This window comes from Callospermophilus lateralis, chromosome 1 (genome assembly GCF_048772815.1).
Source record: "Callospermophilus lateralis isolate mCalLat2 chromosome 1, mCalLat2.hap1, whole genome shotgun sequence".
Lineage (NCBI taxonomy): Eukaryota > Metazoa > Chordata > Mammalia > Rodentia > Sciuridae > Callospermophilus > Callospermophilus lateralis.
In genome coordinates this window covers 116,427,518-116,440,535 of record NC_135305.1, presented here as the reverse complement: position 1 = coordinate 116,440,535, position 13,018 = coordinate 116,427,518, and the positions used below count along the sequence as shown (strand labels likewise).

Genomic DNA, 13,018 nt, shown 5'->3' with positions numbered 1-13,018 from the left:
ACTGGATTATCTGAACTGTGTTTGACAATTTCTTTGTTTGTAGATTTCTCTTTTTGGTGCTAAGACTATTGGCCGGAGAAGTCCTGATGAACCAGTACTGAGCAAAGCTGAATTTGTTGAGAAAGTTCGTCAGAGTAACCAGGCTTGTCACGATGGCGATTTCCACACAGCTATTGTCCTGTACAATGAAGCCCTGGCTGTTGACCCTCAGAACTGCATTTTATACAGCAATAGATCTGCAGCCTACATGAAAATTCAGCAGTATGACAAGGCACTGGATGACGCAATCAAAGCCCGGCTTCTCAATCCCAAATGGCCAAAGGTAGAAGTTTATTGAATTTCACAGAATCTTTTGTGAAATCTTTTAGTTCAGTCTAATATTTATTGATTCAGTACAGGTATTAGTAAAATAATCTGTACTTTAGCAAAATGTGGAATGAATGACTTCATTGAGGTTGTATGCTGGTGACTGGATTCCTTTTTAATGCTTTGGAAATATGCTTTCTCTTTCCAAGTTTAATTCTTTTTCTGTATGTTTGGAATTTTATTTTTTCTCTTACCCTCTTGATAGGATTCCTTCTAGTTATTTGGATTGTTTGACATCCTTTTTTGGGCAGATGTTTTGGATGCAGTACAGAGGTCATGTTTCTGTCTTTAAATTTAAAATTAATTAATTTTATTTTGTCATACCTACTTGTTTTCAGAATGTTATTTAATCAGGGATAGTTCATATTTTTAATAAGTCACTGTAATTATCTATATTTTCTTGAATACTGAAAGGCTTGAGTTGTTACTTTTTTTTTTTCTTTTTCTTTTTGTCCTCATTTTGTTGCCCAGGCTGTTCTCAAACTTCTGAGCTCAAGTGATCTGTCTCAGACTCTCAAGTAGCTGGAACTATGGGTGTTCTGTGCCTGCTTTGTTATCTTTGTTTTGGGCAAATAAATGCTTCTTGACTTACATTAGGGCTATGTCACAATAAACCCATCCTAGGTTGAAAACAGCATGAATCAAAAATGTATTTAATACACCTAATCTACCAGACATCATAGATTAGCTTACCCTTCCTTAAATGTGCTGTTAACACTTAAACATTGGTCTAAGTTGGACAAAGTTATCTAACATTAAATCCTGTTGTATAATAGAATGTTGACTGTCTAATGTAATTTATTAAGTTTCTATATAAAAAAACACTAGCCACACTGTAAGGATGCTGTAAGGTATTGTATACTGTACCACACACTGCAGAGGGTTAGACACTTGTGATAGTGTGCTGATAAGAACTGTGGTGTACTGCCCCTGCTCAGCTTCATTAGATGGCACCCCACTGCATGATCCTACTGCATGATCTTTGTTTTGTGCACATAGATGTCTCCAGCCCATTCCTGCTAGCCTGGGACAAGATCAAAATTCAAATTTCCAAGTTTGTTTTCTACCACATATATATCACTTTTGTACCATTAGAAAGTTGAAAAATAATAAGTTAAACCATTGTAAGTAAGTTGGGGACTATCCAGCCATTTGACCCTATAGGCTATTATTGAATTTTCTGTTGTAGTCCATTGAGCTATGTATTTATTCTTATGCCCTAACCATGATGCCTTAGTTATTGCAGATTTACAGAAAGTCTAACATCAGGTATTGTAACCTTGTTCATTTTTTTTCTGAGTTATATTTGCTATTCTATCTTTTCACATTTCTATATAAGTTGCAAACTTAATTTCTTCAAAAAGACTACTGGGAAGTTAAAATGATTGTATTGAAATTTTAGATAAATTTGGAGAGAATTGCCATCTTAACATTCTTGAGTGTTCCAATTTGTGAACATGTTATTATGCCTTCTATTATTATTCATTGTGTAGTTTTTACAGTTTCAGGGTTACATATGTTTTGTTTTTATTTATTCCCAGATTTTTTTTCTTTTCACAATTTTTTTTGGAATATTGTTGTAGGTAATGATGGGATTTGTTGTTACATATTATACAAGCACATAATACAACAATATAATTTGGCCAATAGATTTTTTTTTTTTTTTGTCCTGCTGGGGATTGAACCCAGGATCTTGTACATGTGAAGCAAGCATTCTTTACCAACATAGCTATGTCCCCAACCCATTCCACAAGTTTTAACATAATATTTTCATTCTAATTCAGTTAAGAATATTTTCTGATTTTCATTCTAAGAACCTTTTTGATCCATGGATTATTTAGAAATTTGTTGTTTAGCTGGGCATGGTGTTGCATGCCTATAATCCCAGCAGCTCAGGAGGCTGAGTCAGGCAGGAAGATTGCAATTTTAGAGCCAGTCCCAGCAACTTAGTGGTGCCCTGTCTCAAAATTTAAAAAAAAAAAAAAAAAAAAAAAAAAAAAAAAAAAAAAAGGGCTAGGGACATGCCTTAGTGGTTAAGCATCCCCTGGGCTCAATCCTTGGTATTAAAAAAAAAAAATGCTGTTTAATCTCCAAATATTGGTATTTTCTTAGTTATTTTGTTATTACTGATTTCTAATTTGATTTCATTACATTCAAACAATATACCCTTTGTGAAATATCAAAATTTCCTTATGAACTATCATAAAGAGTGCTTTTAAATTTACTGAGGCTTGTTTTATTGCCTAGCATATAGTTTATACTGGAGGGTCTACCATAGTACTTGAAAAGAATAAAAATTTTATGGTTGTCAGATTATAGTCCTATAGATATCAGTTAAGTCAAGATGATTGCTAATATTCATATCTTCTATGTCTTTGCTGACTTATTTGCCTAGTTATTCTATCAATTGCTGCAATAAAAAGTTAAAGTCTCCAACTAAGATTTTGAAATTTTCTATTTAACACCTAATATTATTAATTTTACTTTTTTCTGGTACTGGGCACCCTACTACTGAGCTATATTCCCAGCCCTTTTTATTTTTTATTTTGAGACAGTGTCTCAGTAAATTGCCCAGTCTGTCCTTGAACTTGTGATCTTCTTGCCTCAGCCTTCCAAGTTCCTCGGATTACAGATATGCCAACCATGTACAGCAATACTGTCAGTTTTGCTTCATGTATTTTCTTTTTTTAAATAGGGTTTTTTGTTTACATTTATTTGTTTATTCACTTACTTATTTTTTTGTATCAGGAATTGGACCCAGGGGCAATTAACAACAGAACCACAGCCCCAGTCCTTTTTAATTTTTCATTTTATTATTATTATTATTGTTACTACCAGGGATTGAACTCAGGGGCACTTGACCACTGGACCGCATCCCCAGCCGTATAGAGTCTCACTGAGTTGCCTAGTGCCTTGCCGTTGCTGAAGCTGGCTTTGAACTTGCAATCCTCCTGTCTCAGCTTCCTGAGCCACTGGGATTACAGGCGTGTGCCACCGAGTCTGGCCCTTTTTATTTTATATTTTGAGACAGGGTCTCACTAAGTTGTTTAGGGCCTCACTAAGTTGCTGAGGCTGGCTTTGAACTTGTGATCCTCTTACCACAGCCTCTAGAGTTGCATGGATTATAGGTGTGCGCCACCACGCCAGACTTGCTTCTATATTTTCAAGGTCGATACTGTTCATGTATACATATAACATATTATTATGTCTTGATAAATTGATCATTTTATTTTCATGAAAAATGATGATAAAGAATCTCTCTCTGGTAGTAATATTTGTCTTAAAATTATTTATCTCATATTAAATACTCCAGCCTTCTTCTACTTACTCTTTGTCTTTTACTGTATAGATCATTTTTAAAAAAAAATTTTAAATTGTAGATGAACACAATATTTTATTTATTTTTATGTGGTGCTGAAGATAGAATCTAGTGCCTCACATGTGCGAGCCAAGCGCTCTACCACTGAACTAAGACCCCAGCCCCTCTAGATCATTTTTTTTAATATTTATTTTTTAGTTGTAGTTGTACATAATACCTTTATTTTATTTATTTTTATATGGTGCTGAGGATCAAACCCAGGGCCTTGCATGTGCTAGACAAGCACTCTACTGCTGAGCCACAACCCAAGCTCTGTTGTATCCATGTATTTTCAATCTCTGTGACCTTATATTCAAAATTCATCTCTTTTGGATAGCATGTAGCTATGTCTTACTTCTTAAATAAATTTTGTCAATTTCTGCCATTTAATTGGAATGTTTGTTCACTAGCACTGACTATAATTATTGGTGGTGATGATTTTGCATCTACCGTTTTATTATTTCTTTTTAAATTTGTCTTCCCTTTTCTTTGCTTTTCCTGCCATTTATTGGCTTATTTGAATACTTCTTAGAGTTGATTTTTTTTTTTTTTTTTCTCTTGAGAAGGTTTTCCATAGTTTTTGATTGTGGTCGATTTGTTTGGCAGATGATTATCTTAGAATAGAACTATGAACTGTTTCTTTGAGTGGTAGCTCAATCTCAGTTCAGATACTTTGTTGTTTATTGAAGTGCTTTGGATTGTTCCATGCATATGTGACTTGAGTATCATCATTTTTTTTTTTTGCTCTTTTCCTTTTGGGATCCTATTCTCACTTTTCCATCTCCTTGGTCAGTCTGTAGTTTCCTGGACTTCACCGTTCTGGTTTCCCAGGCCAGAAAGACTTTTTTCCCCTACCAGTACACCGTCATAGTGCTCCTCCTCTGCATGTGATCCTTGCAAAAAATGAGAATGCACTTCATGGCTTCCTCCCTTCAGAATATGCCCTCCTCTTACTGTCCATTGTATTCAGGGAGCTTTTTTAAAAAATCACATCTAGATTTTTTTTTTTTTTTTTTTTAAGAGAGAGTGAGAGAGGGAGGGAGGGGGAGGGGGAGGGAGAGGGAGAGGGAGAGGGAGAGAGAGAGAGAGAGAGAGAAGTTTATTATTTATTTTTTAGTTATTGGCAGACACAACATCTTTGTTTGTATGTGGTGCTGAGGATCGAACCCGGGCCGCACGCATGCCAGGCGAGCGCGCTACCGCTTGAGCCACATCCCCAGCCCCATCACATCTAGATTTTATGGTTGTTTTCTGTGTGAGAGTGAGTCCAGTAGGATCTTGCTTAGTCATTATTAGAAGCAGAATTGATATCATTCAGTGACCTAAGGTTCCTCATGACCAGTAAATTCCCAACAGACTCATCTTGTCTCCTTGGACCAGGACCAGGTCACCTTCTCGAGTTGTTTTTGATACTGGGGATTGGACCCAGGGGTGCTTAGCCACTGAGCCACATCATCAGTCCTTTTGGTGTTTTTTATTTTGAGACAGGGCCTTGCTAAGTTACTCAGAGTCTTGCTAAATTGCTGAGGCTGGGTTTGAACTCATGTTCCTCCTGCTTCAGCCTCCCAAGTCCCTGAGATTACAGGTGTATGCCACTGCACCCCGCCCAGGTCACCTTCTTGATATTTTGAGTTCTTTCACTAGGGTCCTTGTCCCCATTTGGGTCATTTTATGTATTAGAATATTTATCTCTTTTTTCCTTTTCCAAGAAGCCCAGGAAGGCCTGCTGGATGATCACAGACACCTGACTCAGCTGCTGCTGTTCCCCTAGCCAACAGCACACCAATACCAGAAATGTGAATAAGATAGTCCCAGATTATAGAACCTAACTTCTAGTTGACCACAAGCCCAGATCAATAAAGACAGTCCACTCAGCTCTCTTTGTTTACATTATAAATTGTCCTATCATTAGAAGTGAAGTTCTGAAGTCTCCAGATATTACTGTTGAATTTTCTATTTCCCTCTTCAGTTCTGTAAGTTTTTGCTTCATGTATTTTTTTGGTGGGTTATTGGGTACATAGGTTTTTGTAAATGTATGTTTCCCTGAAAGATTGATTCTTTCATCATTACAAAATATTATTTGTCTCTAGTAAGAATTCTTGTCTTAAAATCTATTTTGTCTGATATTAATATACCACTTCAGCTCTCTTTTTGTTACTACTTTGTATGGTATGTCTTTTGCCATATTTTTCTTTCCAACTTAATTGTGTTTTTGAAATGAGTATCTTATAGACACCATATAGTTGCATCATGTTTTTTAAACCATTTTTTCTAATCTCTTTCTTTTGATTGTAATGCTTAATCCATTTGTATTTAATGTAACTGTTGATGAGATGGATTTATGCCTGCAATTTTTCTAGTTTTCTGTATATCTTATGGCTTCTCTGGCTCTCTGTTCTTCCATTGCTTCCTTCTTCTGTATTAAATAGATATTTTCTAGTATATCATTTCAATTGTTTCTCTCTCTCTCTCTCTCTCTCTCTCTGTGTGTGTGTGTGTGTGTGTGTGTGTGTGTGTGTGTGTGTATTTTTCAGTGGTAGGGATTGAACCCAGAACCTTTCACTTGCAAGGCAAGTCCTTTACCACTGAGCTATACACCCCCCAGCCCTTTTTACTTTTTATTTTGGGTTAGGATCTCACTAAGTTGCTTAAACTAGTCTTGAATTTTTGATCCTCCTGCTTCAGTCTCCCAAGTAGCTGGGATTATAGGTGTGTACCACCATGCCCAACAACTGTATATATTTTAAGTTTTCTTGGTGATTGCCTAGGGATTATAACTAATGTTTCACTTTAAAACAATGTAGTATGAATTTATATAACTTTAAAATGGTATGCAAAAACATTCCGTATAGCTCTATTCTTCCTTCCTTTACATCATTTTAATTTAAATAGTATACAAAAACCTTACTCCAGTATAACTATTCCCTTCTACCTTCCTTTGTCCTACTATTGTCATAAAAATTACATTTTATACATTATGAGTCCATCAACTTAGTTTTATGGTATGCCATTTTCTTTTAAATCAAATAAGAGGAAAAACAAAGCTTCAAACTAAACATATTTGTATTATCTTTTATCTATGCAGTTTTCTTTACAGGTCCTCTTTATTTCTTAATGTGGATTTAAGTGACTCTCTAGTGTTTCAGTGTAGCCTGAAACACTATTACTTGTAGAACATCCATACTAGCAACAAATAGTTTAAAAAAAATTTTTTTTAGTTGTAGATGGACCAACATCTTTATTTTGTTTATTTACTTTTATGTGGTGCTGAGGATGGAACCAGTGTGTCATACATGCCAGGCAAGCACTCTACTGCTGAGCTACAATCCCAGCCCCAAATAGTTTGTTTTTATTACCTAGGAACATCTCAATTTCTTCTTCATTTAAAATTTTTTTAAATTTATTTGTTCTAATCAGTTATACATGACAGCAGAATGTTCTTTGATTCATTTTACACAAATGGAGTACAATTTTTCACATCTCTGGTTGAACATGAAGTAGGGTCACGCCATTTGTGCAATCTCTTCTTCATATATTTTTTTAATCTTTTTCTTTTTTTTGGGGGGGGTACTGAGGATTGAACTCAGGGGCACTCAACCACTGAGCCACATCCCTAGCCCTATTTTTTTTTAATTTAGAGAGAGGGCCTTGCTGAGTTGCTTTGTGCCTTGCTGTTGCTGAGGCTGGCTTTGAACTCGCGATCATCCTGCCTCAGCCTCCCAAGCTGCTGGGACGATGGGCGTGGGCCACCACGCCCGCCTTCTTCATTTTTAAAGGATAGTTTTGTTGGATATAGAATTGTTGTTTTTCAGTTCTTTGAATTTGTCATTCCTTTGACTTTTGGACCCTTAGGTTTTTTTTTTAAATTGTTCTTTTTAGTTATACAAGATAGTAGAATGTATTTTGGCAAATTATACATACATAAAGTATAACTTATTCTAATTAGGATCCTATTCTTGTGGTTGTACATGATGTGGCCCGGGTCGTGTATTTAAATCCTAGTTGGGTCCCTTTGGTTTCTGATGAGACGTCAACTGTTAATATTATAAGGGTTTTTGTTTGTTTGTTTGGGTATGTGATGAGTCACCTCTCTCTTGCTGCTTTCAAAATTCTCTGTTTTTTTTTTTTTTGACCTTTTGAGTATCATGAGTCTAGATGTGGATTTGAGTTTATCCCACCAGGAGTTCTTTGAGCTTACTGGATGAATAATGTTTTTGATGAAAATTGGGGAGTTTTTGGGTATTTTTTCCTTCAGATATTCTGTCCTTTTCTTACTCTCTTTTCTTTGCAGAGCCCCATTATGCATAGGTTGGTAGCTTGATTGTGTTATACTGTTCTCTTGAATTTCTGTTTATTTTTGATATTCTACTTTTTGTTTTTGTTTCTCAGAAATTTACCTATTTAAAGTTTGTTTAGCGTTCTATCTAGTGAAATTTATTGATCCCTTCTAGTGAATTTTTATTTTCAGTTATTATATTTTAAAAATATCATAATTCCTATTTTGTTTCTTGTAAAATATGTACAATTTATATCTCTATTGATATTTTCTATTTGGTGAGACATCATGCTTACAGTTTTCTTCAGTGTTCTCTCTATATATACATCTATAGATAGATAGATACTTAATATATATATATTTAGGTCTTTGAATGTATACATTTTGACTGATTGATTTTTTTCTTTCTCCTTCTCCTCCTTCTCCCCTTGCCCTCCTTGATAAAACTCATATGTGCTAGGCAGCTGCTGTGTCACTAAGTTACATCTCTGCCTCCTGATTTAATGTGTCCAGTAAGTCTAACATGTTGATTTTTTCAGTTTCTGTTGACTATTTTTTTCTCCAGTGTATGAGCTGTATTTACCTGTTTATATTTGTACAATTTTTTTTCATGAAAAGTGGACATTTTAAGTTATATAAAGTGGCAACTTTGGAAATCAAATTCCTCTTTTCCCCAGGTTTGTTAGTGCTGTTCTTGTTTTTAAGGAGGTAAAAATTTAGTTATTCAGAAGTTTTTTGTAGACCTTTGGAATGATCATCAAGAAAGAGGATTTTTCAAATGTAAGAATGTGACACATCCACTTAAATTGAAGTTGAACTTTATATTCTATTGTAGGAGAGGAAAAATATATTTCCTGTTACCCAAGTTCTCTGTAGGGTCCCTACCCACAATAAAAGATGATTAACAAGAGAAAAGTATACACATTTATTTAATATTAATATAAGTTTTATGATATGGGAGCCTTCATAAAATGAATGGTTAAAATCCCAGTGTTTTTATGCTAGGTTTCATAAAGAATATCAAAAAAAATCTTAGAAAGACATGATAGTATAAAGGGTCTATGAGCTAAGGATAATAAACTGGGGGAAATTTAGCTAAGGTCTGTCTTTTTGGATTTTTCTCACTGTCCCTCCTTCTTTGGAGGTAAGGGTAATCCTTTCCTCATAGTAGAGAAGGCCTTATGACTTGGTTCAGAGGATTGTCAGAGAAGTCTTCCTGTGCCTGTGATTTCTCAGATTCCTTCATCTTAAAATATTTAATTTGCACAATTTTTCATATCTCTCTTGTATACAAAGTATATTCATACCAATTCGTGTCTTCATACACATACTTTGGATAATGTTGTCCATCACATTCTACCATTTTGCTTTGTATGTGTAATATGAATTTTAATGCATTCCACTGTCATATATTGCCGCAGTCTGGCTGGGCACAAAATAACCGAGCTACCACAAAACCCTTGTAGATTCAAAACAGCAGCTCTTTATTCCCGAACTGTCACCAGCACTCTACACGCACGTTCTGGGAAAATACACTCCCTTCACCAGGCTCTGCATACCAGATACTCTCAGAACCCCGCGAGAACTCCACGGGAACTCAAGGATCAGGCGCCTGAGGCAGCAGGATATGCCCTATTCCCAGCAGGATCCACCCTAAACCTGGAACCACCCTATTCCCAGCAGGATCCACCCTAAACCCAGATCCACCCTAATCCCTGAGCAGGGTCACCTTTTAACCCAAACTCTCAAACATTCATGCAATGTCACTGCAAATGACCTGGGTCCAAGGCAAGCCCATTTCCACAATGGAGAGTCCTCCCTCTAAGCAACATTGGGTAGGCTGACAAGGAAATTGCCATGCATCATTCCTACTTGGCTATGGCTCTCACCAATATATAAATCAAAAAACTTTTAATTTACCACAGTGCCATATTTAGGAGTAGCATGTCCTGAACCCTGTCACTAACATAAGCTAAATTACATAATAGCTAGTTTGTCATGAATTTCTTTAAAACAATTTTTATTACCAGTTTGTCTTTGAAAATAAATTATTTATTTTTATTAATATAGGCCATTATTTCATATGCTTAAATAAATGATTTTGTGATAAAGTTATGATTTGTATGCACTTGAAGCCATGTTCAGGTCTTTTGAGCTAATATATAAATTAAATATATACATTTTTCCAGTCACAAAATGAATTCAAAGTTACTTTTAAAATATTTTCAAATAAGAATATATTCCTCTGTTTTCTACTACTTCTTATTTTCCCTATTTTAGTCTTTAAAGTTAACTCTTTTAATCTGTTTCAGTATTGATTTTAGTAAGTTTTTGCATTCCTGTGACCGAGATGTCCTACAAGAAAAACTTAGAGGAGGAAAAGTGTATTTGGGGCTCACGTTCTAGAGGTCTCAGTCTGAATGGCCGACTCTATTGCTCTGGGCAAGGCAGCACATCATGGGAGAAGGTCCCAGTGGAGGAAAAGTAGGGAAAGGGCCAGTGGAAACTTGCCCCCTCCAGGGGATGCCCCCAGTGACCCACCTCTCCAGCCATGCCCCACCTGCCTGCAGTTGTCACCCAGTCAGTCCATTTGAACGAAGGTGGTCTCTCATAATCCCAATTGCTTCATCTCTGAACATTCCTTCGTTAACCAGAGCTTTTGGGGGACACCTCCTATTGAAACCATAACAAGTATTTTTTAAGACCTTTTGTAATATGTCTTTACACACCCATGTACATTCACATATATACACCTACATACTTTTTTAAGAAAAGGGAGACTTTTAAGATGTCGAATTTGCAGCGTGTTTATCTCTTGTCAGTTTACGTGCCTAATTATTTTTAATGGTTACACACAATTTCATGTTATAAATATACCAGTTTAATATTTTTTGATTTTTTTTTATTGAAAAAGAAGAGAAAATTTATAGAGATGAGGGCTTGTTTGGAGGGTCTGTCGGGGGTGGGGGGACGGCTCAGTGATTTTTGCACCCTTGGCTGGAGAAGGGTCCTCCTGTTGGGGAAGGCTGTTCTCTTCTACTGAATCCTATAATAAGCCATGAGGTGGAAGGTGGTTGAAAGGTTTCTGTCTTTTTTTGAGTACACATAAGAAGACACAAAGTGGTCTTTGTTTCTTTGTTATTCAAACAAAAGTATGTTTTTTAGTTGCCACCATTGGATTGGTAGCTTTTCAATTTGTTGTTGAAGTGATTCTTTCTTAAGCCTATTCCTCATTGTTTATTTTCTTATACATTTATTTTACTTTTGTTGATCTAAGAGGAGAGTCACAGTATTTTACCAACAGGGATTTTTCTCATAAATGTCAACCTGAAGTAATGTGAGAGTCCACAGTATCTCCTTGGAAACCAGGCTTTTGTGGGATAGAAACAACTGCTTTAAGATGGATTCTGTGTCCTAGGAAATGATTCAGGAAGTCTGGCAAGAAGGGAAGTCTTGCTATTAAGGAAATTCGGGAAATAGCAGTTCAATTATTTAAATGCTCAGGTTTGTTTGTCATTATTCATGTTAAGAATGACCTCTCCTAACGATCATATTATAAATATACCATAAGTAACAAGTTTGACTTCTGGTTCCTACATAGTATGAATTTATCACTAAAGAGTTTGGATGTATTGTTTAAAATTAAGTAAAAGTTTGTTTGCATATTTTTTTGTGATTTATGCTTGCCAATGGCATTGATTGAAATGCAGATATGTGCTTTGTGGGTGACATTTTTTTTTTTTAAAGAGAGATTGAGAGAGAGGGATAGAGAGAGAGAATTTTAATATTTATTCTTCATTATTTGGCGGCACAACATCTTTGTTGGTATGTGGTGCTGAGGATCGAACCCGGGCCGCATGCATGCCAGGCGAGCGCGCTACCGCTAGAGCCACATCCCCAGCCCTGTGGGTGACATTTAAAATTCATTAGATCATATAACTTTTAAAGGTTTCCATTGGTGTTTTCTCCTGTTATAAAGTTTGGTAGCACTTTCTGTCTCAATAAACAGAGGAAACTACCTTAGAGATTTCTAATTGTTTAATAAAAATGTTTTTCAGTGGTCTCCAAAAAAGCATTTCAGATTAGAAGTTACAAAAAATTCCAGAAATGCTGGCAAAGAAATAGTTTTTCCAAAAATATTTTAAAGTGATAAGATTAGTAGATCATCAGTATACTTAAATAAAATTAGTATCTTGGAAATTGAAGTATTACTAATACCAAAACAGAAACATTCATTTTGTTTGTGTTGTTATAGCAATACTGAAAGCCACTGGAAAAATTTAGTAAGGTTAAATTTAGTGATTCTTTTGTTATACAGATTGGCTCATTTCAGAAGTACTAATTATACTGTTTCAGTTTTGAGGAAGGATCTCAAAAGCATTGTTTTTACATCATATTTTAAAAGTTACTTGTAGATAACTTTGTAGGATGTTTACATTACTGCCTTCATTTAATTCTCTGGAAAGAGTACCTTTTAATTTAATTTAAGAAAGTTATTATCTCTTGCTAATTCAAGTCGGGTGAGGCTTTGAAGAACTAAAGTTAGAATGCTTCATGTGTTTATTAGTTTAGACATTTTTTGAAATGTATTACATTGAATTGTGAAAGTATTATATCTATTTCAGTTTTTAACTTATTTTGAAATAATTTCTTGCACTTATCAATTTAGATATTTCTCCTAAAATGTACTATATTCATTGTCAAAGCATTTAAGATTTTATTTAAATATTTTTCATTTTTAAAATTTGAGCCAGATATGTTGGTGCACCCTTGTAATCCCAGAGGCTCTGGAGGCTGAGGCAGGAGGTTCTCAAGTTCAAGGCCAGCCTCAGCAACTAAGTGAAGTGCTAAGCAACTCATTGAGACCCTGTGTCTAAATAAAATACAAAAAAGGGCTGTGGATGTGGCTCAATAGTTAAGTGCCCCTAAATTCAAACCATGGTAAAAAAAAAAAAAAAGGAAAAATTGAAAGTAGAGGAAAAATTGCAAGATTAGTACAAGGACTCTTGTATGCCTTT

General features: G+C 35.3%; 1 protein-coding gene across 2 annotated transcripts in view; it reads left to right on the top strand.

The window, feature by feature from the left end:
* Ttc28 (tetratricopeptide repeat domain 28) overlaps positions 1–13,018 on the top strand; it is a 583,480-nt gene that overhangs the window by 33,526 nt on the left and 536,936 nt on the right. For both annotated transcript variants that reach the window (XM_076837226.2, XM_076837217.2), the window contains exon 2: positions 44–322. In XM_076837226.2, the coding sequence (XP_076693341.2) occupies positions 44–322 (279 nt within the window). The remainder of the gene's footprint in view (positions 1–43; positions 323–13,018) is intronic.